Raw genomic sequence first — 25,463 nt, forward strand, 5'->3', positions numbered from 1 at the left:
CCATTTTCACCTGGTGTTTCCCAGCAGCCTGTAAACTGATCAACTTAGATTTAGTCAAATCCCTACTATTTCACAGTTCATGCCATTAGAATTCACAAGCACAAATTTCTTAATGCCTCATTTTATTTTTATAAAACTAATTAAGATGTTGAATTGAATTAAATTGGGGTTTTCGGGTTTTTTTAGCCATAAGCCTTACAATTCTCCACACAACATCTGCATGAGTTATCAGCTGTGGATGTACCAGCTGCATAAACCTAAACAAAATAGCCTGAAAATTTCAAACCAAAAAACTAGCATTTTCTTCTCCCCAATTTATTTGATTCAGGCCTATAAACTGAAACAAGAGCATTAGTTGTATTTAAAATCCTATTAAATTACGCCTTGTTGTTTAAGATGGATGCTCAGAGCATCTGTCACAACAGAAGCCAGCTGATTATTCCCCAAGAACACCACAGGACCTTTGTCTGTGTCTACAACTGGATCTGTGCCGCAGAAGTGCGTCAGCCTCACAATCCTGCCTGCAGCTCTCATCTGTGCTTACCCAGAGCCCCAAAAGCTCCCAATGTTTGGCCACAGGAAACATGGAGCAAAGGCAACATGGCACAAAGAGCAGTGTCAGTCCTCTCTTCCTCACTAGCCTGTCCTGTCAAGAGACCAGTGGAGAAAAATGCATTCTCACTTGACAAACTACAGAGGTGGATAATATTCTTGCTGCCACCAAGGTTTCTCAAGTCTGGTGCAATTGAAAGGAACCTGAAAAAAATAATCCCATTGTCAGAGGTACCATGTTTAGAAAAACTTGGTTTGTGGCTATGCATACACCACTTTGGGAAAGTGTTTGTAGTCTTACATGACAGACTGCTTCAGCACCAAAATATTTGGGGTTTAATACCTTTCAGCACACCAGAAGACACTGTAAAATGCACCTTCAAAACATATACCCACTGCAAAGTTTCAGAGAAAATCTTTATGTAATATGATCCTAATCTATCTTTAAATGCAGTGAGAAAATTCTGATGGAGTTTATGGTCTGCTATTATAGTCCATTTGCCTCCCCTATTTTTAGCATGGTAATTCTTTTCTGAAGATCATTTATCTGGGTTTGGTTTTATTGTTAATCTATATTTCTATTCACAAAACTAAAAGAGGAAAAAATCCCCAGAGACAACTCAATTTTATCCTTGTATTCAGAGCTGGTATCTTTATCAGGTTTCAAAAAGCAGCAAAAATGGGATGTCCATTGTGATACACAAATCTGCTAAAATGAGCTAATCACTTAATCAGTAACCAATTTATTGTAGCTAAAGTATTCTGTCTTTCTGTCCTAGTTTTCATTTCTTTATACTGATTTGCAACAGGTAACAGGAGGATATTTTTCCAAAGCAGTCTGAAAACATATCTCAAAGACATACTCAGGCCAGTCCAGGTGGGATCACTGGGATTATCTGTTCTGACATTCAGCATCTCTGAATTAATTCCTCTTAGGAGTAAAAGGTTTCTTTAGACTTATTTTCCCCTCTAAGCTCCTCTCCTGAACTAATATAGATGGTCTTTGCAAATTGTTCCCACAATTAACTGACTGCCTTTACTTGAAATATTTGCTTGCTTTTGTTCAGAATCCACCTCACTGAAGCCACCTCACTTTTCATATCTTTGCCCAGACTAAAAACTATTTTGTTCTAAGATTTTTGTTTCCCACACAACTAATATCAAATCTCCCAGCCAAGCTGAACAGTGATCTCTGGTAGCAAGAGAAATCATATAGCTCATTTAGTAGCAGAATGAGAAAATGAGGATGTTACCATCATAAATTATGTCCAGGTTGGAGCAGAAGTTTAGAAAAATCAGATCACATCCTCACATCTTCTATCCAAAGTTCCCTGGAAGCTTCTCATCACTTCCAACAAGTGACAGTTTCCATTTTTCTTGCCTTGTCTATGCTTCTTGAACCTGTTTTCAGAAATTCTCCTGTATTAGAAAGGCTTCCCTACTGACAGCTGCTGAACCAGCATGTGGTCTCTTCATTACTAAAAGTCAGCTGCATTTCATCAGTCTACACTATTTTAACCAAGATATTCAATACCTTGCAAAAATCTTTGTAGTCCAGGATTTATCTAACTCCGTATGAATTAATATTACTTCTACTCTGCAATATGCAAGATTACTCAAGTCACAATATTAACAGGAACTGTGCCATCGTTAAAGAGAACTTCTCTGCCTTTTTTCATTAGCCCATTAATTTAAATGGGACAAAAGAAGACACATTCTCAGTTTCAAATTTCTTCAGTGTCAACAGCAGGAATGTTGTTGACTGGTGCTCACGAAGTGGATGTGGATGTTTTACAGTCTCACCCTCTTGGAACTGAAGGAACTGAAAGCCTAGCCTGAGCTGTCCACTCATTCCAGACAGATCCCAAGAACAAACAGCCATCTTTCTAACATAAAACCACACCCCAAAAAATATTCAGACCACACATGGTGAGTGAGAACAAAGCCTTAAGTTATCTTCTAAGCTGGCTTATCAAGCCACAAGTACATTTTAGAAGCCTGATTAAAAAAAAAAAAAAAAGAAATTGAATGCATGTCTAAGTTCACCTCAAATACTTATTTCACAGCCTGGCACACCTGTGCCTCTAAAGACGGAGATGGTCCTGCTAATTTTCTTCCTTTTTTCAATTTAGTTACTCTTTCCACACACCTGCCCTCAGTCCAGAACTGCATCAACCACATTATCCATCGACTGACTCAGCCAAAAACTGAATGTACTGCATTTGGCAGGGGCACCTTTATGGTGCAGTTTGATGATACAACTCAGCAGATCTCACTGCTGGCTGTCACTGAGATGACACAATGTTCCTACCTCCTGCCAAGTAGCTCCTGCAGCTTTCCTCTCACAAGCATAACGCAGGAACCAGGGGAAGCAGGGAAGAAGCATCAATAATGTCAGCACCACAGTCTCACTAGCTTATATCAGAAACAAAATTGCATCCTAAGAAAATGGCTCAGCAGTAGCTAAAGCATGACCAGCTACAGGTATTTGAAATATGAACTGCATAAGCAGCATTTGTGTTACATAAACACAAGCTCAGTTCACTCCCACGACTGAAAATATTATATGTGAGCCTCTGCCTTCACAAGTCATGCAAACATAACCAAAAGGACAGTTGCAGTGTAAAATGCAGAAGCAGTATAGCTACTGCAGAGGATTACTTATCTTCACTTCTCACATAGATGTGGCTTAACATATACTCCCAAATAATAAGGAATAATGCTCTAACATACAGATAGAAGCCCTAAACACAAAAAAGGTACATAATTCTAAGCTGTGTTAACACATTCTCTTATGTTTCCACTATGTTTCTGCTCTCAGAAAGCAATAAAAAACTATCTCATGCATTCACAAGCTAGAAATACAAATCCTCATGGTCCTGTTACATTTGAGACGTGTAGTGACAGAGATTTTCGGCCAAATTTCTCTTTTCTTTGCCTGACTTAGGAAAGGAGAGAATAACTGACCCCTGGCAATTTTTATTGCAGTGAAATGGCAGCACTGTGACAGAACTTTACAAAGGTTCGTATGATTAATTCATTGTTCTTGGCACAGGAAAATACAACTCAGCTATGTACATATGAAAAAAGGATGAGAAGCTGTGATGAAGAGAAGGTTAATAGAGAAGAAAAATTTAAAATAAAAATAAACAAAAATCAGCATTGCATAACTATTTATGAAAGTAAAGTGAGTGACTCTCCGTTGCAGCAAATACCACATTGCATCTAGAGAAGGAAAATGCTGTCTTCTCATAACTGACCACCAAATAGCTAAAAGCACCTGCATGCTTCATCCTCAAAAAAAAAAAAAACCAACAAACTTTCAATATCCTAAAAACTAACCACAGAACTTTTCAACCTGAAGAGAAACAGAACAGTGTGTGAACAGAGGCCACATGCAGCCAGCACTGTCCTGGTCTCCTGCTAGCAGCAACCTTCTGCTTTGTACACAGAGACATAATTAAGGATACACAATATGAAACATTATTAAACTCGAAGGGCGAACTGTTCAGCTTTATGCAAAATCACTCTGCTGGTCTCTGGGAGCTGCTGAGATACTGCTTTTAGCCAAGGACTCTGCACACCTTCGCCTCTCTGCAACGTTTGTATGGTAACTTGGGAAATAAACCAGTATTTTAGAAATGCTATTACAATTTGAGGCAGGTTTGGTTTTTAAGAGATTCTTAATCACAAGCAGACAACAAAAGAAAACATTTTCTATAAAGCTGCAAAGACAGTTAAACTGCTCCATGCCCAATGCCTGCTAGCCTCATATTTTCCCAGCCAGATGTTGCATTCTGATAAATGCATTTAAATCCGTTTCTGTGTGTGCACATACATCTATCACAAGGTGAGGGGAAAAGTTTATTATTTAAGGCAGTTTGTCTGACATCATTGCTCTCTATGCAAGTAACAGAGTAACATTCTGAAACACAAAGGAGTCTTTTAGCAAATATAAATACAAGTATCACTGCTAAAAACAAGAGATGATGGGAGTTTGCTCACAGGTTTACTAGGTATTGTTTCAATAAGCTAAGGGAAAAGGAGAGACAAAAATGGAAGAAACAGAAAAAGGGGAAAGACCAAGAAAGGAAAAAGTCCACATCCTATAGAAAAATCACCTAGAGACAGTGCCACACAGGGGTGCCTTTGAGATGTGTACAGCTGAAAAAGCCTCTGAAGTCATACTTGAGTCTACATCTTTTGAATTATTCTGTATTTTGGGAAACAAGATCTGCCACTGATGTACACAAATAAAGTAAGTGATTCTACAATTTTCTTCTTGCAGTAGGAACAATGTGTTCTTACAGTGCTGAAAATCCATTTACACAGGAGACTCTGACGGACTGTAGGAAAACAGATGCTATAAACCCCAAATTTCAGCTCACTGCTTCCTCACGAAAAGAATAAGAATGCCATTGATGCTGGATCTACCTTCCAATTAAAGATATGAATTCAATGCAAAACTAAAAAATACAGCATTGCTGTATTGGCTAAAACAAAGTTAAACTTGAAGACTGCACAGCAGGATTTGTACCAGAACCTGGAAGTCTCACTGAGGGTACAGGCAGCTCCAAATTAGTGAGACAGACTAAGAGCCAAAGGACTCCATGCAGACTGAGTAAAGAGCCAGAAGATTCTCTGTCCAGCCTGGTAAGCAGCAGGTGACTGCCAGATTAAAGGTCACAATGCAAATCTGGTTGTTCTACCAGGGGAGCTTGCATAGCCTGCTGCCAGTTTAGATTATAATCTACAGGAAGAATCTGTGGAATTGCTCTATCCTGAAAACATTTCTATTTGACAAAATTCATGCTTGAAATGGTATTTTTGCTACAGATACAGGATCTTTCCTAGTCATAGGTATTTTCTTGTGAGGACACTCAGAAAGTGTGTTGGTTCCTCAATGGTTCTTCACCTCTGAGTAAAATGGGGCAAATTATCACAGCTTGCCCATAAATTCATCTGATTCTAAAAATATCTCAGTCAAAATTATTAGAATTATGTGTTAGAACCTTTTTTTTTCCTTTTAAACAAAATTGAGGATCTTAGTGGCTAGCACAAGAGACAGGAGAAACTGTGACCAGTTTGGAAGATCTCAGGGATTTGTAAAACATATCCTCAGCTATCAAGAACTTCTCCAGATGGAACCATCCTGCAGGGCTAGACTATTGATTCAAAATGCTAACAATTCAAATCTTAGCTGGCAGCTAACTTCTTTCAATAGATAGATGGTTTTGTTTGCAATTTACCATATGTTTCAGTAGTTCAAGAGAGTGGTTAAAAATAAAGTGCTATTTTCACGCATTTTTCCAGCAGAAACCTTTCAAAGATGCCAGAGAATAATTTAAATCTCCTGTTTGGTATTCTGCATTTAACTCCTCCTCATACTACTCCCTTTTGTCAAAGTGGCATATTTATAGCAAGCATTTTGCATCACGAAAGAAACCCTTCCAACAAGCAATATCTATCTTCCTTTTCAAAACACATACACATAAATACAAGTATGATAACTGCAAATCTTATTATTTCAACTACTTTTCAGTACCTACTAACTAAATGCAAGTTGTTCTCTGATCTCCATGCTCTATTACATTAATTCATATTTCTTTCTTCTGATTTCTCCAAGTCATTTGATTCTGAGGAATATCCTTTGATTCTCCGCAAAGTTCCAGTTCAGCAAGGTAGATGAGAACTGTCAAGTCTAAACCATTGGAAACTCAGTCCTGCATAGATGAACAGAAAGTTGATCTTTCAGTCTCACAGTTGTACACAGTAAGCAGAGTGGAGGATAGTTTGCCATGGGTGTCCAAAACTGCTACAGCTAAAAGTCTGCAGAGATTTAGAGATGCTGCTTTGTTGTGTGCACCAGCTTGCTTGGTAGAATTATGAATTTGGGAAGCAATGATTAATCAATTTTATTTCTTTATTTTTGAAAAGCATTAAATATTTGGTAATTTATTAAAGTTCACTAAAATAGCACCAGATAGCAGCTTTATAAGCAGGTTTTGGAAAGTGAGCAAACGCTCTAATGCTCAGCAGTGTGCTGTGGCAGCCAGGAGGGCAACCCACACCCTTGGGTTCACCAAGCACAGCATCACCAGGCAATCCAGAGGGGTGATTATCCCACTGCATTCAGCCTTGGTGCTGCCTCACCTCGAGTACCCTGAGCAGCTCTGGGCTTCTACGAAGAATGTGAAGGTTCTTGAATGCATCCAGAGGAAGGTGACAAAGCTGGTGGTGGGGTTGGAAGGAACGTCCAGGAGCACCTGAGAGCCCTGGGCTTGTCAGGTCTGGAGAAAGGGAGGCTGAGGGGTGACTTCGCGACTCTTTACAGTTTGCTGGGGAGGGGAAGGGGAATGGAAGGTGCTGATCTTTTCTCCCTGGTATCCAGCAATGGGATGTGTAATACCTTTGTCAGGAGAGGTTCAGACTTGTCATAAGGAAGCCTTTCTTCACAGGCAAACACTGGAACAAGCTGCCTAGTTTGTCATTGTTTAAGACACATTTAGACAGTGCCATTAATAACATGCTTTAGTTAACTTTTGGTGAGCCCTGATGTGGTCAAGCAGTTGGATTAGAGGATTGTTGTAAGTTGCTTCCAACTGAAATATTCCATTCTACTCTAAATTCTGTGAAGAAAAATAAAAGTTTTTTAAAAAAAGAATCTCCCTAACAAGATTCACACACATTTCCTATTATGTAACATGTTTACCACCTGAACTTTTAAGATAAAAACACAGAATTTACTTTTTTTGTGATGAGGTGAGTCAGCAGAACACAAAGTGTTTGAACTAGTTCTCTGTATTTATCAGTCACATTGTTTTGTCACAATGAATAAAGCATTCCCAGCTGTATTTTCTGTATTCATTGTAAATGAGATATAAAAGAAAATTTTCAGCACTAAAAAAAGTAGGTCATGTTTCTTCCTTCTCATTAGCTTCTAGCAGCAAAACCGGGTGGCACAGGAATATTTATCTATCAGAATGGAAAAAAAACACCTAGCAGGCCAGGAGATGCAACAAGCAATTAGCCTTGTTTCATCTGGGTGGGGTCTTAATTCTGTCAGCACAAGATACAAGTTCTTACGGCCATCTCCTGCCATAACCATGAGCTGCACCCTCTCTATTCTGTCACTCAGGGCCCATAGCCCAACACCCAGGTACACCCAACTACTTCTGAAACAAGAGCCAGTGGATGCAGAATGTGCATCCCTAAGATGCCAAGTGCAAGAGTCTCCTGACAGCGAGGCAGAGGGTTTAAGGCTCATTAAGGCAAGCTTGAGGACTGCAGTACTGTCTAGCCCAGCAGTGGCATGTTGGGTTTAATGCAGAATCCTGTTCCTACATAAACACAAGGCCACAGCATTATTACTGCACAGGTACTAACCCTCCTTCATTAATTTGGGGGAATAAGTCCCCTTGACTACTTGGAAAAAACATCTAGCCTTTCCTTAAGAAGGTCTATGCTTGCATTTACTAGCTCTCTCACCTTACAAAGGAGCAGAGATGCTACGATTCCAACATGCTCCCAAGAATTTCAAACACAAATTTGTGAAATAAAGTTGTCAATGCTATTTTCTCCTGACAGTTACTATCCACACAGCACAGGTGTGTCATTCTGCCAGCTGCAGATATACACACCCCTGACAATGCACTTTAAAGTAACAGTAGTAACAGCAGTGCAAGTCATCCAGAATTTGTTGTGCTAAGTTTTTGCAGATATTTACAGGTTTTCTCAGCACTATAGGAAACTGCAACAGAAAAATGTACTTATGGCTCGAGACAAATGTCATATTTCAGCTAAAATTGGACTACATTACTGCAACATTTTCTCGTGTTTTTGTAAGGCTAGGAGGATGGATTTTCTAAACCAGGGCTGAGCGCCACTGCTATTATTCAGAACAGTAACAAAATTATCTTTGACTCAACTGAGCAGAACAAGGTTTCTAACCTTATTAATAAATGTCAACATTATTTCTCTTTCAACCAATACAACTGTATCTGTGTAGCTTGTGTGTTTTTGCAGCTCTGTAAATTCTCTGTAAATCTGCAAATTCTCTTTTATACTTCTGCAGACCCATCTCTTAGTGACAAGGTGCATCCCCAAACACAGCAGCATCTCATTATTATCCCATAAACTGCAGATACATCTCCTGTAAGGTCAACAGGAGTCACCTCCACATAGCCAAAGGTGTTGCTGAATACCAAGCTGCATAAACCCACTGACTTTTGACTTCCCTGGGGCCTGATGCTGGGAACCTTGCTGCAAGCAAGCCAGTCTGACTGAGCGGGAAGGGACTGCTTGCACATCAGGGCCTTCATAGCATCTGTCTTCTTTGATCAAAGACTAGTTTTGTATCTCTTTTCTAACTAATTTTAGCCTCTTGGCTGGCTCCTACTGAAGAATGTGATGCTATCTACAGCCTTCAAATGCCACTCCTGTCTCTGTTTCTACATAAACGTATCAGATCACTCAATTAGAGATGTTTCAGAAAGACTATTTGACCTTAGGAGATGCAGATCCAGATCAAAGGTTTAATGCATACTTGAACTGCATTTCTTTAGATTGGACAGGGATGATAATTTCACTAACCCTGCAGCAATTTAATGACAGCTGCTGATGCTCTATTGTTCATCAGATCAAAGGAAGCTTCCTTTCAAATGAAGGGACACAAAAATTCACTTGATTTTCTCTGAAAAAGACAGATTAAGAAACCAGTCTTTAATTGATTTGTAATGTTATTATTCAATTGCTCCAAATAAACTCAAAGGTTTAAATAGCACTAACAATACCCAATATCATCCTCTGCAGCCTATGAAAATGCCAGAAAACAAAACAAACTTGTGAAAGTTTTAATAGAATTTCCACTGTTAAATTCTGATTTTTTCTGAGCCACTTTCTCTTGCTCAAGTGGGACCTATCCAGTGAACTCAGAGGACTCTGCTACATGGACTGGTAATAAGAATCACAAGAGGCTGTATCTCCCAACATATGGAGGTAAGCAATATTCTGCCCCTTTGTAACAGCATACAAATCCAAAATCCAATGGGAAAGCACGTTAGCATGTGTGAATGGAACACACCCAATCATGTTTTGATTTGCATTTAATATGAAGTACAAGTTCATGGTTTCAGGCCTTTTCTCACAAACAAAAGCTCTGAGAGTAACCCTGCTAGCAGAGTTTGCAACAGAACAATCCCATGAAATGAGACATTCAGAGAGATAGAAACTGGCTGTTCAGGGCTTTGCTGTAAGTTATCACTACCCCTGTGACAGGGCACAACTAGATGGCTGGTGCTGCAGATGCTCAGTGCCATGGGCCAACGTATCATTTGCCCACCTCGGCACTCACAGAGGTAAATGCTCACAGCTGTGATGGAGGAGACCAGAACACAGCCAGGTGTTCAGTCCTGGAGCTCTGAAATAGCCAGAAGAGCAACTTTGAAGTTATCAGCACTAAGGTGTTCAAATACCCCTGCCATCCCTGTCAGAGCTGTCCGATAAAAATCTCTGGAATATTGTTTACACCGATGTTTCCTTTTTCCTAAGTAGGAAGGGAACTGTTTTATTCCATTGTATGTCCCCATTAGCCAGCACAATCATATTGGTGGGTATCTTATGCTGGTATTCTGATATTCTGCAAACAGCTCATCAGCTGAAGGTACATAAATAAAGCTTTTAAGCACAGTCCAGGCACATGGAACAACATAGAATAATAGAGAGCACCACAATTTCAGCACTCTAGCTTACATTTAAAATAGACATCCACAGCTGCAATAAAGAAGCAGGCATTTTTGACACGGCCCCAACAGGTGCTGATATATCTTGAGCATCCTAAAGGCACCAGGACTTTATTTCGCTTCTGGGAATGCTAAAATCAGTGGCTTAATTTTACTGAGGGATAATTAGCATCTATTGGTGATTCAAAGGTCCAAGTATGTATACATAAACATATATATATCTGTATCCACATATATATGGAATTTGCATCTCTCCATATAAATGTATGTATTCAAAAGTACATATATACATATGCATATTCAAATAAAATGCAAGTTGATACATATGCAAACATCACTCCCAGGCATTAACTTCTGCAAGTTTATTCCTTGCAGTAAAATTACAAACACCTTGTATTTTCCTATTTTGTCTTTGCAGGAATAGTTATCCAGGGATAGAACAGCAAAACCAACAGTAACAAACCCTGGAACTCTTAACTGTGAAGACAAGGTCTGTCCTACCCAAGGCAGATGGGCAGCAACAGAAAGGCATACTGTCACTGATGATTCACTTGACTCCCTGAACAACCTGCATCTCCTAAGAACTTCTCTTCAGAAATCAGCTAGCTAGACAGTTATCCTCTTTTCTTTCTACCAAATCAAATTACAGTGAAGTACCATGTTAAATTTAGACTAAATAAGCTTGTTTACCGATGCAAATCAAATTGATTTCCCCTTCCCCCACTAATAAAATAGCAATAACTTGGTTTTATATAATATAAAAAAATCACTAGGTTCCTCATCACTGTAGCTCTTATGACCACAAAAGGAGGATACTCACATGCTCTAGACTCAGCCCCTTCAGAATGCTGATAAATATCTTGCAGTATAGTAGCACACCTGAGTGGAAGGACTGTCACAGCTTCGAACCGAAGAATTACAAGATTTCACCCCAAATATTTCACAGATGGAGGTCTACATCCCACAGAAGACAAGAAAGGAAGTATTGTGTCTGTGCTATCTTGCAATAAGTTAATTTCACGATTATAAGCCACACCATTTTGACTAAAATTTTGGTCTGAACCCAGAAGTGCGGCTTATAATCAGGTGCAGACGAAGTTCAGAAATTTGCCAACCCGGAAGTGCAAGCCCGCAGCAGCCCCGAGCCGATCCGGAGCCCACCCGGCCCTGGCAGCGGGGCAGTGGTGAGCTGAGCCCGCATGGCCCCGAGTCGAGCCAGTAAATCCCACGATTCTGTTACTAATTGACAGCTTTGTGAAAGTTGCATGTGGATCCTCACTGCGAACAAAAGTGTGGCTTATAATCCGGTGCAGCTTATTTATGGACAAAGAACGAAATGTTGCCAACACCCAGAGATGTGGCTTATAGTCAGGTGCGGCTTGTAATCGTGAAATTACTGTAATTGCCTGTACAACGTTTGTATCTCAGTCACTGCTTCTGCTCAGTTACCAATAATTTTGAGTCATTTCTTGAAAGATCAGGTCACTCTTTGCTCATCTACGTGAGACACACTGAAATCTGAAGTTTTCAGAAATGACAGGCAACAGTGACTTAGGTCTTTGAATTGAGTCCATCTGTCCATCCAACCCGTGCCAACTAAACAGCATACCAACCCCAGGAAAGAAGATTATGGAATCAATCTCTTGGCTACTGAGGAATTCAGAAGCTCTTCTGAGCTTTGGCAGTTATCTGTAGACCGTTTTCACTGACAGTCACAGGTAAGAAACAACATCACTGCTTCTACATTTACCCTCACCTCAACAAGGAAGACATTTACCAACCAGGGACTTGCAAAATGTTAACTATCTTCTAAACTATTAAACCATCTTCTAAAACTTACTAAAAATTAAGCTGTTAAAAAACACTGACATACAAGAATACATCCATGTTTCTTTGGATACAGTAGATTTCGACTAGGAATAGATTCCATAGAGTAGTGTGTTTCTGTGTTCATTACTCTTCTTAGCAAGCTTCCACACTGTAAGGAAAACAAAGATTGCAGCATTTCCTTTTGGACACACTCCCTAAAGGGGCCAACACTTGAGGCTGCAGATGAGGAAGCTGTTGCCCTTAGAGTATTTTCAAGTAAAGAGATACATTCTGGGTTACCAGCTCAGTGACAATTTTCTATCTTCAAGTTGCACTCAGATTGGTAAACATAAAAATGATACTGATAGTATATAATGAAGAACTTCCTTAAATGCTATTTTTCCACAATTCCCAATTTCTGAACATTCCTACAAAATTTGTACTGATAAATTGCATGCAATTTAGCTTTTACTTCAATAATTCTTTTTCATTTATTATAATCAAATTCAGTTATGTGCAACATCCAGCAATCACTGGATGACTGCTGAATCACTATGACCAGAGTTAGGAAAAAGAATTTCTAGACTTTAACAATATGGGTGGAAGATTAAGGAGAACAGGTCACCATCAGTGAAAAATGTCCATCTGGGGACTTGTATGTTGATACTGCTGTGCTCTATAGAAAAACAAAGAGGGAAAGTCTTCATAACCTGTCAGAACAATACCTCCCTTGAAGTTTTATCACAGCTAATTGTAATCAAAGGTCAGTAACCAATCTTCTGCACATGACACTGCGTAGTCCAAAGCATGTTCTTTAAAGTAGCATTATTTCTGACATGATCTATCTGCCAAGAAGAAATGTAAATATTTGAAAAGCACCAGTGCATACAAGAATGGTGCAACAGTTAGGTACTAAATACCACACACAAATTCAACCTGCACTCTTGTGACTAGGGTTCACATTCAGCTCCTGAACACACTCCTAAAGCAATCTGAACTGCTGTTCACAGGTTCACAGTTATCTCCATCACAAGGCAGGAGAATGTAACTAGAGCTTAGATCTATTTGGAATAAAGACCTTGAACCTGGATGCACAGACAGTGAGTCCTTAAGGTGAAAACCAGCTAAAGCCTTCAACATTGACCTCCCTGCCTCACAGAATTCACAGCCATGAGCGAGGCTCTCAGGCTCTCTGTCAAATCCTGCAAAATAGGTCTGACAGGAGCCAGCAAAGATGAATGAGTCACCTGACCTGATAATAAAAAACTTGAGGAAGAATGAAGGAACTAATTTTGTTCGTCAAAGGACTAGATCCAGAAAGTCTCCAGATCTCTCCTATGCACCTAATATAATTGCTAATGTCCAAGATGTGGATACACATGATGTGTCCAGTGACTGAGCAAGGATCCAGCTTTTTTCTTCCAGTATCCCTGCTGTGATTACAGCAGTGCTCTGTAGGTGCACAAAAGCACCACCATCTTGAACAGGTGAAGTGACACAGCATGATGTTCATGTGGAATTTATAAATCTCCAATCCAATAGCACCCTGACAGATGTAGACAGCACTTAAAATACTGCCACTTCCCATGTAAATATTGCAGGATCACTTCCTACTGTAAAGATTATTGTCTCATTCCTGAAAAGCTAGCTTACCTGCTCTTCTGATCTGATTTTACAAAATTCAAATATTTTAAAAAATTATAATATTTACAATTTACAAAGCTTATTATTTATTTTTTTAGTTTAACTTGCATAAATCACATACAACAAGTTGTAAATCCCTCCGAATGACCACCATAACTAATGTTTTCTTAAAAGGCACTTGTATCACCCAACCAAATCACTTTCAGTTTTGACTGTTGTGTTTCTGGGGTGCAGAGAGCCAAAAAAAAAAAAAAAGTTAAGATGGTGGATATTCTAGAAGTGAAATATTCCAAGTTAACTTATTCCACAACTCCAAAAAGGAGCACAATCTCTTTGAGAAGTGCTATGAAAAATGTTGAGTTACAATGACTTTTTACAAACAAGGGTGGAGTTGAAATTCATCATCCATCGGAAACCAGCTTAGCCTTAAGAATGTTAGCACTGTATTTGTCTCCATTACATTACCAAACAACAAGTGAACCAAACAAACATGACTACAATTATTCTGACATTCCAATGTTTTATAATGTGATTTAAAGTCATTTCAGGAAACAAAAAATCCAACTCATTTGACCTCCATAATACGCTTAACCAAAAGGAGAGCTTTAGTCTCATAAAACCAATATTTGCTATAGAAACAATTTAACTATAACTGCACCTATCTTATCAAGCTTCCTAGTAAAATATCCATAATCCTCTTCAGTTGCAAGAGTCAAAGTCCAAGTTTTGGTCGTTTAAAAAAGTCTATTCTTTTCAGGCTGTTGCTGTTTCTCCCCAAACTCTCCTGTCCTCCCAAACATGTTCTCCTGAAAAATGTGGCTGAGTAGTATTTATCTTGGTGCACTAAAAGGAATTAATTTCAGTGACCTGTTTTTCTCATCTTGTGAACATTCAAAAATTTCAATGGCAAAATTTTCCACATATCTCATGAGTCAGAGTAGATTATACCTGATATATCATTATTTTCCTAAGTCCCCTACTATTATCTGTTCAGCTCAACAGATGAAGCTTCAATAAATTAATACCACAAAGAAGAAAGTACAAGAGGTAGCTGTTTGAAGGTTCTCCATTATTTAACAGCTCTTCAATTATATTCCCCTTACCTGATCTTCAGCCTTCTAGCTGCAAGACTGAAGTCTTCTTTGGTTTGGCATTTCCAGATAATTTCCAGCAGGAATTCCAAACTTACTTAGCTCATACTACCTGCTTCCTGACAAAGGTAAAGCTGCTTTAAAACACTGAAAACCATTTAACTATGAGCCTGTACACAGTACAATAGCACAAGTATAAATTTTTATTGATAGTCTGGAGAAAGTGAAACAGATAAAAATACAGTCACTTTGGTGACTTGGTGATTTGGTGAAACACAGGGGCATAAACTATTTCCTGAAAACAGTAAGCATTGCTGAGGGAGCAAAGTAAAGGCTACTTTTAAAGTAACTTTTCTCTTAGGCACAAAAGAACATTGATTGTCCTTATCAGGGAGGAGCAGCAAAGCCTGCCTCCCAAACCCCACAAAGAAGTGCTTGGAATTTGAGACACAGCTTACCAACACAAGTAGAAATTCAGGTCAGAAAGAGCAGGAGACAGTAAGGCTTGTAGAAACATGCCTGTCTGCCTATTCAGAGGCTTCGCATTGCAATTCAACTGAATCTGCCTAATGCATGCTTCAAACAACACGAGGTGATTTAGAAATGTACCCACATGCACAATGCCACCCTCCTCCCTTCCCACAAGGTCTCAGAAACTTCTCTAGAGCGTCCCCACAGGTTAAACCCACTGTCCACCTTCCCTAAACAGTGAAAATCAGTGTTTCCACTCAAGCAACAACTACAGTTTGGGATCTGTGAGCTATTTTAAGCTCATGAAGTGTTTATAATCCCAAGTTCTGTTAAACAAACAAGAAGCAGTTACAATAATTAACCTCTCAGGGGTCTAAGAACTTTCAGATGTTTGGAAGATGCTGCAGGGAGAACTCCAAAACCAAATGAAGGGAAAATTCACATTATTCTTGGCTCCTTCTCATTTACTTCAATTACTTCCTTTTCTCATTCGTTGGAATGACCCCCAAAATATTTTATGCACTGGAATCTTAGCATTATGTGCGACAATTATATATTTTTATCTTCTTTAGCACAAAACAAATTACACCAAGTATGACATCAATAAATACTTTCGTAGTTTCCAGATAAAGATATATTTATGCAAACTAAAGCCTTTTCTGACTATACAATCAGTGTATTTCTCAGGAATGTTTCAGCCAAATGCCTATCATTTGACCTGGGTATTCTGAAGACTTCAAAAGGAGCCACACAGAAAGAGTTTAGCTCATTATATTTGCCACAACAAAAGCTTACTCTAGAGACTACATGGACTTTCTATTTTAAAATAAAGAGTAACTTTAAAAAGTATGTCTAGAGAGACTGGAAAAAGAATTATGTCACGATGACACTGCTCTTTTTTTGTCCGTCAGTATTACAGATAGAAGTTTCTGGTCAATTACAGCAGGTCACATACTAATCTGAGAAACATCCACTCTTACAAGCAGCTAGCCTACAATTTGACTCAAGTTGACTTACAGGTAGAAATTAAACCATGGATTCTGACACCATTTTTAGCGGAAGACGAAGTAGAATCTATGTGGGGTACTCATTTCTCTTGATGGGGAAATAATTCTGTCTTGTGAATTGCACAGGATCACAAAAAATTGCTTATGTAGTGCTGAAGGCTGGAGGAGATGACAACTGCATGACTCAAACACTTCTTTCCTTTCACTAATGCTTCGTTCTAGAAGGATGATAAGTTTAAAACTTCCCTTAAAACTGTTTAGAGACATGAAATACAGTAACCACCTTCTTCTCCAGATGCAGATTCCCACATAACTAGCTAATAATAGTGTTCTCTTCATCATTTTCCTCCATCCTTAGCCTGGATCTAAGGACAACCCCTGCAAAGCCTACAGAAACAAGAAAAGCCTCCGTGATGTAACACTGAGAACAGCAGGAACCTAGCCCATAATTAAAGTTCCTAAATGCTGTGATAACACAGATTTTAAAAAACTGACAGAAGAAACAATGTCACAGCTCTGGCCCTTTATAACAGTACCTTCAATCACTGAATCATCTGTTCTGCTCTGGTTAGGCTGCACTCAAATATACTGCTACCAAAAAGTTGAAAGTTGACTATCACCAGCATGCAAACTGGTACCCATATTCTGTCATCTTCTTCTTGTCCAACTCAGAAGAAAAGTCACCAAGAGAACTGATGTGCAATTTAAATAGCTTGTCAATCTCAGATTTGGTTTGCTGGGTTAATAGGTAAGTTATGAGGATATGCTAACTGCACGTGTATCTTGCAGGCAGCCAGGATAAGGAGAGAGCAGAATCAAAAACTCCTATCAGTAACCTCTTTGCAGACTGGAGATGGAGGTGAGTGAATTATGTGGCCCTTTCTACCCCTCCAACAAAAATAAAATACAAAACTATGTTGTTCGACCCATGGGGGATAAAACAGAAACTAAAACTAGCAATGCTACACTACCACAGTGTGAACCAACTGCCCATGCAGGGAAGATGATGTTTCTCTTATGGATGCTTGATGGACATGGATTACAGAGCTCTGAAGATGATGTGTTGACTCCGTTGGCTACTGAAGTGGATAATTAGTTTTTATTAGCTGTAATGCAGCCACTAAGCATTTTGAACACTTCATGCCAAAACAGAACACATACCTGTCATCATGTTACTGAACTGAAAATTAGATCAACACAGTAAAAGGCTGAAGGAACTAAATCACAATAAACCTTCAGACAGGAATGTGCTACGTCCTTCTGGAACACAAAAAGTGCTGCTGCCCTCACTGCTGAAGCACAAAGAATATCCATTATATCTAAATCCTTTTAATATTTCTTATTAAAGAATTAATTCAGTAGGACGTTTACGCCCAGATTTCCTTCGCAGAAAGCTGGCACTTTATATGAAAATATGGAAATTCATTGGTCACACGCATAATTCATTTAACAAGAGAATGATGTACAAGCTTAAATTAAACAGAGAATGCAGTGATGCCCTTCAAAAGCGAGTTTGAGAAGAGCTGTACCTATTCCAGAGTATTTCTGGAGGCAGAGAGGTGCTGGTGGCCTGAAGCCCGTCCCCAGGCTCTCCTGGTGTTTATGTGCGCACCGTGCCGCCGGTGGAGGCACCGCACCTGCCCGGGCTCCGCTCCCTCGGCACGGTCTGCGCTGCCCCGCGGCGCTCATCGCCTCCCAACAGGGGAAGTTTACCCCACCGAACGACCTCGGAGACCCTTTAAACACACCCAAGGTTTGTCCCCTGCAAAGGATTCGGGTTGCCTGGTTTGCCTAAGGCAATTTATGAACTAGTTAAGCTTCGGCAGCCCTGCGGAGGAGAGTTGTCTTTTCCGCCCCCATCGCTCACGCAACCGCGGCAAATTCAGCTCCGCGTCGCAGGGCAGCCCACGGACGGAGGGCGGACGGACGGACTGGGGGCCAAGGCTCGGAGCCGAGGGCAGGCTGGGCAGCGCGGCAGGACGAGCTGCCAGCCCCGGCAATCGCCGGCCCCGCCGGCTGAGCCCTGCCCGCGGCGGCCGCGCTGCTCTCCCCGCTCCCCGCCGCTCGCCCCCACTCACCGCCACCGAGCCCGAGGAGGAGGCGACGAACACGCGGATCACCATCTTCACCTCATGAGCCGCGGCGACACGAGCGCTCGGGACGGGGCAGCGAGGCTGCGAGGAGCCGCTCCCCCGCACGGGACGGGGCCGGGCCGCCCAGCTCCAGCTCCAGCTCCAGCCCCACCCCGCCGCCGAGCGTGGCCGCCGCCCGCAGCACCCCCTGCCCTGCCCTGCCCGGCGAGCGCAGCCCCCGTCGGGCGAGCCGGGTCCGGGGCGGGCTGGCAGAGCGGCGGCGGCGAGGGGCGGGGGTGTGTGGGCGGCGCGCAGGGCCCGACGGGCGCTGTAGTCCTGCCCGGGCGGGGACAGCGCTAGCGCGGAGCCGGGAGGGACCTGTCCGCCCCTGGCTGCCGGGAAAACGGGGGCGTGCGGCAGTCCTGCCCGCCCCAGCTGCCGTGCCCCAGCGCTTCCCGCTGCCCCAGTGCCCCTGGGAGAGGCCGAGAGGGGCTTGTGCCGCCCTCCAGGTGCGCTGCCCGCAGGTCGAGGTGAACAACGCCAGAATTGGCTCCCCCCGCCCCCAGGGCTGCTCCTCGCTCCGGCTCCGGCTGCTCCTGGTCCTCCTACCCCGTGCGGAGCTGCCAGATGTGATCCGCTGGGTCCGGGGCTGGCCCCTTGGTCGCGGCTTGCTGCGGCAAAGGGTGGGAAATGAGCTGTTCTGGACAGGTATTCCTGCCAAGGCAAGCAACAGCCACAACAGGAGAGGCAGGACACTGGGTGAGAGGGCTCGCTACGCCATATATCCCAAAGGAGTTAAACAGCGCTGCACATTTTCAGTCCCTGGTATGGATGTACCGTTCCCAATGTCGTCAGCTGTGGAACAGATGTTATTAATCATCAGGATAAGCAGATAACCCCAAATAACCCTTCACCAATCAGCTCATCTGCAAGTGACCGAAGGGAACTCGGTCCTCATCAGCTTTTGGGTCTGTGAGGATGCAACCTGCCTTTGAATAAAGTCAAGAACCGCACAGCTGGCTACCTTAGACATGCTACTAGAGTCGTAACTCTCATCCTCTTCCTTCCCTGCGTGGAGCCAGGTGGTTGCTCATTCCCTCTGAGTAGATTTCCCCTTCACACCCTTTCACCCCAATGATGAAGTGTGCTGTGTCATCATCCTTCACACCTTTGCATTGCCACTGCCCTCTGTGAATTTCCACTGCTCAGACTAAGCACAGACCTCGACTTGCTGCTAAACATATCCTTAAAGCTTTGATTGATTATTTATTTTGAAATCCTGAATTTCTTGAGGAAGGTACCTAGCAAGAGCCATAAAACTCTCAGTTCTCTCTTAGAGTTTGATTTATCTTGTGGGAGTCATTGGAAAGCTTTCTCCTGATTTCACTGTCCTCTGGACTGGAGCTTAATATCAGCAATATAAAATTCGAAAATGGGAATTCAAGTACCACTCCTGCAGAGATGTATGCATTACTTTTCTTTCGTGAGAGTGCTTGTTGAAAGAAAAAAAGAGTAAACTTTATTGCAGTGCACTTAGGTACAAAGGTTAAGATTTTCTGGCTTCAGTGCTCCTGTCTTCACTTGAGCATAACTTTTACTATGGGAACCACAAACTGGTGACCGACAAGTGTTTATTGTTTAATTGCTGCTGAATGACCTGGGAAAGCAGCAAAGGGGACAAACGTTTTTATGTTGGTTTGTAAGGCAACAAGAAGCAACTTGTTAAAATTCTGTGATAGGTGAGTAATTATAGGAATTTGCTGGAAAATTCCTATTACCTTACTCAGTGAATTTCCTTCACGCTGCAGGTTTATTTCTGAAAACAAATTTTCCTGTATTTCTCAACGTTTTCTTTAAAGATGGAGGTGCTTACTCCCTACTTATTTCTCTGTTTACTCAGTACTAGAAAATATTTGGTTTAATATTCTGTTTTGGCCATACTCTCATTTTATGAAACAAATAAAATCAGGGCAACTCACTGCAGTTGGTTGTACATGATTCACTCACACCACTAATACATAGCTTTAAACTATAATATTAATACTTCTGCTTGCTAATATATTTCATAAATACTGCAAAGCAGATAAAAAGATAGCAAGACTGATTCTGAAGGATACTGGACATCTTTATCTCTCACTAAATAGGAGTATGCTCCTACATCTCAGAGACAGCCTTGACACATAACCAATAACCCAGAGAAAGCATGTGGCAATGGCATTATATGGAAAAAGCATGAGCTGCAAATAAGAAAACTAAGAATTCTAATAGGTCTGTAAAAATTGTAACTAATTGTATTTTTAAAGATTGTTTCCTCTTCCTGTAGGAATCCTCTATTTTGTTAGCTCCAAAAGCCACAGACACAGTCTCCTTTCCCATGTGGAAAACAGACAACTTTCATTTCAGTTCATTTGAAAGTGTTTATAAGCTGCATAAATTCTCAAAAGCAATGGGGGGAAAATGACAGACAAGATACTGCACATTTTTCTTTTCCATTGTTTTTGAGTCTCCCTTTTGTTCCTGCAGCCCTTGGGTTGGTAAGTTCCTACAGTCTGACCTTCAAAACAGTCTTTAGCAGCTAAACTCATGGCCAGAGTTGATAGACTCAAATTGAGCTAAAGTACCAGAGCTCATGAAGATTTTCCCTCTATCACACTTGGCACAGCTTTAGCCAAAGCTTCAGCATCTTTATTCCACACATATTTAGAGAAACCATCGGAGTAGGGAGCTCACTGCCCACATTCAACTTGATAATGAATGCAACAGCTTAATTAAATCATCCTTTCAAACACTCTTTGGAACTGATTTTGAAAAAATCTCAGCCTGTATTTCAATGAATTTTCTTGTAATTCTCAAATTTTAAAGTATATTTATAATATTTTGGACTAAAAATGTTGCACCTAGGACTTTTTGCTATCTTTGATGCAACATGGGAATTGAAAATCCAGACAGCTTTCTCATATCTCTCTTTTGCCAGTCTTTCCATACACATAATGAAGCTAGTTCATTGTGGAAGTAATCCAGAAAATTAGGAAAAATAAATATTACACTGAGAAACAAGATTTTAAAGCTTGTAGAGCAGCATCTCACTTTATGTACCTTCTAAACAGAGAAGTGTTCCTCTGCAAAGTGTAAAACCTATTAGACATCACCCTGTGATGTTTTGCTTTTTCAGGCGGTATACAGGTTAAGACTGGACATCACCCTTTGTCTTGTGGATGCTGCTGGTAAATGTCCTGAGGCCACATCTTTCCATTTCTATTGTACAGTTCTGGATCCTTAAGACAAAATGGTACAAACTTTTAGTTAAGTAGGAGAAATGTAATAAATTAAAAACATTGCTAAAATGATTTATGAGCAGTTTCCCTTGTTTACAGGAGGTACGGAAAGACTGGAGTAGACAATGTGAATTTATGGGGGGCAGGGGTAGGTTCTAAAGATTTTGTGGTAAGAATGATTCATTGTTATGCCAGATCTTCATGGAAGATTAAACAGAACTTTACTGCTGCTAAGGTAACAAAGTACACATAAACCCAAGGTTCATGAGTATGTGGAAACAGAAGTATAAAAGTACAACTTTGAACAATGAACATTCTAGTTATGATAAAAGATGATTGTATAGTAAGATACAACAGGCATAGGATAAAAATATGGGAGAAACAGAATATTATGTTCAGGACTGAAAAAAATTGTTAAGGTGGCTTTATTTCCTTCTGAAACAAGCAGTTTGTCTGAGGCATTTTAAAAGTTTTCTGGTCTGTGGGTTGTTGGTACCAATCAATTATTTCCCTTGGTTCTGTGAAACATTTCTAAGAAACAGTGAAGTGTCATAGACTCTGCAACAGTCCACATACTTTAAATTTCTAAAGAGGTCTTTATCACTTTTTTAAAATTCCAAGCATCAAAACATGTTGAAAATTATAGATTGAGAATGCCATTAAAAGCTCTGGCAGTTGAGATCAATCTTTTCTGGTAGAAATGTGACTGCCATGGTAGGGAGCAGAAAATAAAGGGTGGAGAAGACACAGTGCTCCAGCTCCAATAGGGCTACACAGTGTCATTAGCAGCTCTTGCACAAAACACCAGAGAAAGATAACTTAAAGGCTCCAAACCATACAAAATGGCCAAGATAATGTAATGTAAGAACAGGACTGTTTCACTTGTTGAGTAATGGTACTCAGTGTGGTGGCTGATAGAAGACACAGCTTGAAAGCACATGAGATGCTGCTTGGAGCCCAACACTCTGCATACATCCTAGAAGCCACTGTATTTTTAAGGTATCATTTTATTCACAGAAGGATCCTCCAGGGCACATTTTCTCTGTTGTGCTTAAAAGCCTGCAGCTGTGGGCTGTGCATACTCTTAGGAATCCTCCTCTGCATGCACAACAGGTCAAGCAGCTCCTAATCAAGATCACTCTATCCTTTGAAAAAAAAATTTTGGATGTTTTATTAATCATTGATGTTTCTCAATAACAGACTCAGATTCATCCAAGACTCTGTTCTTTCCAGAACCTCCAGTGTGGCCAGAGGTTTACGTTCAGAGCATTTTTCAATTTTCCCCACAGTTAGGTGTTAGAGATAACATCCCAAGATAGAGCTCTTTCTCTTTTGACTTTAATTACTCTGAAGCTACAACAACGCCCATGTGTTAAGCAGGCTTTTGGGAAGAGACAGAGCTGAAATAATTTTGAGAAAGCTTTTGATTCTTGCATTTACAATTTTGTGGCATGTCGAGTAGAGCAGAGAGATACAGCTATTCTTCATTTCAGAATTATTTCTGTACCATCTCTTTAAAACTGACAGAAGAAAATAAACACAAGCAAAAAAAAAAAATTAAAAAAATTCCAGAGATCTTAAGTGAAACTTCCTTCATGCCATTTAAATCTAAATGTATTTAGATAAATTCAGAGCTGTATTAGTCCATTCTTCTGAGTGGCTGCTCTTCAATTGCAGTCACAATCTGCTGCTCCTTAGTTAAAACATGACTAGTTTTAGTGTCTGTGGCTGCTTTGATTTCCTCCATGAATTCCTAACACTAAGGGTCTTTGAAAAGAAAAACATTTTCCTGTGAAATTCCACACCTGATATAGGACAGTCATCTGACTTGCTCATTCAACTGAATCTGGAGATTAAAACATTTTTCATGTTCTGTATAAATCAGTCATCATTCCTTAAACTTCCAGCTACATGGTGTAAGAAGTTCTAGAGTTTGTTTTCTGCTTGTGTCTTTAACAATCCACTGTTACTGAAGGTGCTGGCTCTGACTGAGGAGCAGGAATTCAGGCAGGTCTCAGTCAGTGTCAAGCCTTCTAATCTGTTTACATTTTCAGCACAAGATACTGCAAGCAAATCAGGCCCAACATCAGTACAGTAGGTTTGCATCCGTATTTCTGCTGATTTGAACAACCTTTAGTGATCTACATTACTGCAGAGAGATGAGGGATGAAAGCCCCCACAAATCTCATTTCCCCATCTGCACTTCCAATGAAACCTCAATTAGCAAGCACTCAAGATGTGAAGTGCACTCAAAGAGCAGCCATGGAGCCTGACATTCCTGCCAGCCCTTTCCAGGAGGAGCCTTCTGCCAAGCCCTTGGAAAAACAATCTACCACCACATTCATTTTGGCTTTTTCTCAGCTGTTTTCCCGTATCTGTTCAGTTCCACTCTGACAAGGCACTTTAGAAGACTAATTTCTTGCAGGATGCAGAAGTGGGTCAGCAATAATATTCACATATGCAAGGACAAAAAAAAGTAATCTTGCAGAGAATAAGGAGTAGTTGGATTTTGGCAACTTTCCTAAAGTGTATGCACTAAATGAACTAAGAATAGTTATTATTTTTATAGTATTTAGGAGTTTTTTAGATGTTTTAGTTAACAGAGATGTGGGGAAACATCTCAAATGTGGAAAGCTGATGTAAATTTGAGGATAAGGATTATGTATGCTCTGCATTGCAAGCATAGTTTCAAGCCCACAAATGGAGGCCACTCTCCCACTGAGGGGACACAAGACTGTACTCGGCCACAAATTTGAGATTATCTTGAGGAACCATCAGAACAAAATCTTTGGCCCACCTTTAATCCTCATCTCAGAGGCCAAAGGTGTCCCTACTTGCAGTGTGGATGGCTCAGTAGCAGTCTGCTGGCCCCTACCCTGTCTCAGATGTAGCCCACCTCTCTGCAGAAGATGACACAGCTGACAGAGCCCTTCCCCACAGACAGGAGGCACGAGCAGCATGAATTTAACTCCATAGAGGCAGTGCAGACAACTGCAGCCAACCTGCTGGCATTCTTCTGGACCAGGGGAGCGATGCCCTGACATTGGGCATTGTTGGCTTCTTGGGTGGGGGGGCCAAGGAGAATGAGAGTGGGGAAATCACGTGGGTCGTGTTTCCCAGTCTGGAGAGGGGAATAGCAAGTGGAATCTGAAGCTGGTAGAGAGAGAAGGCAGAAAAGGAAAGAGTGGCAGCAGTAATTAGGCCTGTGCTGCAGACAGGCTGTATTGACCTAAATGGGAAGAGATTGCAATGTCATGGGCTGTTTGAACCAAGATGACCTTTTACTGCCTGGACAGAAGCTGAAGAGATGTGGATTCAGAGCAGGAGCACACAGAATGGAAACAAAGTGCCTGGCCTGGCACCATCAAGTTAGCATAGATACAACCTGTGCAACCAATACACTGAACAAGGGAACATGTGGGAGGCAATGTAAGCCAAACAAAAAGTCAGCCAAATAAATGAGAAACCATGGAGTGTGTCAGGTAATGGGTAGAGAAATCATTCATGTCCTTCTATGCATCATCTTACAAGTCTCAACCCAAACTGTTTTGAACTAAACATGGACCTGCCTGTCAAAGTAGATATGCATTTTGTACTCTTTGGTAGTGTAACTCTGCAAGATTTGCTAATATTTGTTTATTCCTTTTAGAATTCTAGAATAAAATTTGTTACATTTTGCATTTCCATTTCCTGTGTTCTGTACAATATTTTCCCTGATCAGATCTTTGGTGCAGCTGCTACTCAGAGCTTCCTGAGATTTTCTCCTGCTATAAAGGTACTGGGGAAGTAGCAGTTAGAAGGT

The 25,463-nt window shown here is 40.9% G+C and overlaps 1 protein-coding gene across 2 annotated transcripts in view; it reads right to left on the bottom strand.

Moving 5' to 3' along the window:
- SH3BGRL2 (SH3 domain binding glutamate rich protein like 2) overlaps positions 1-19,434 on the bottom strand; it is a 37,190-nt gene extending 17,756 nt beyond the window's left edge. The window contains exon 1 of one of the 2 annotated variants that reach the window (XM_033055137.1): positions 19,411-19,434. In XM_033055137.1, coding sequence (XP_032911028.1) covers positions 19,411-19,419 — 9 coding nt within the window. In that variant the 5' untranslated portion in view covers positions 19,420-19,434. Of the gene's footprint in view, positions 1-18,392; positions 18,566-19,410 lie in introns of those variants that run through there. The other variant, XM_033055136.1, reaches the window with a different exon arrangement.
- Positions 19,435-25,463: the final 6,029 nt, after the last annotated feature.

The sequence above is a fragment of the Catharus ustulatus genome, chromosome 3 (assembly GCF_009819885.2).
Source record: "Catharus ustulatus isolate bCatUst1 chromosome 3, bCatUst1.pri.v2, whole genome shotgun sequence".
NCBI classification, from domain to species: domain Eukaryota; kingdom Metazoa; phylum Chordata; class Aves; order Passeriformes; family Turdidae; genus Catharus; species Catharus ustulatus.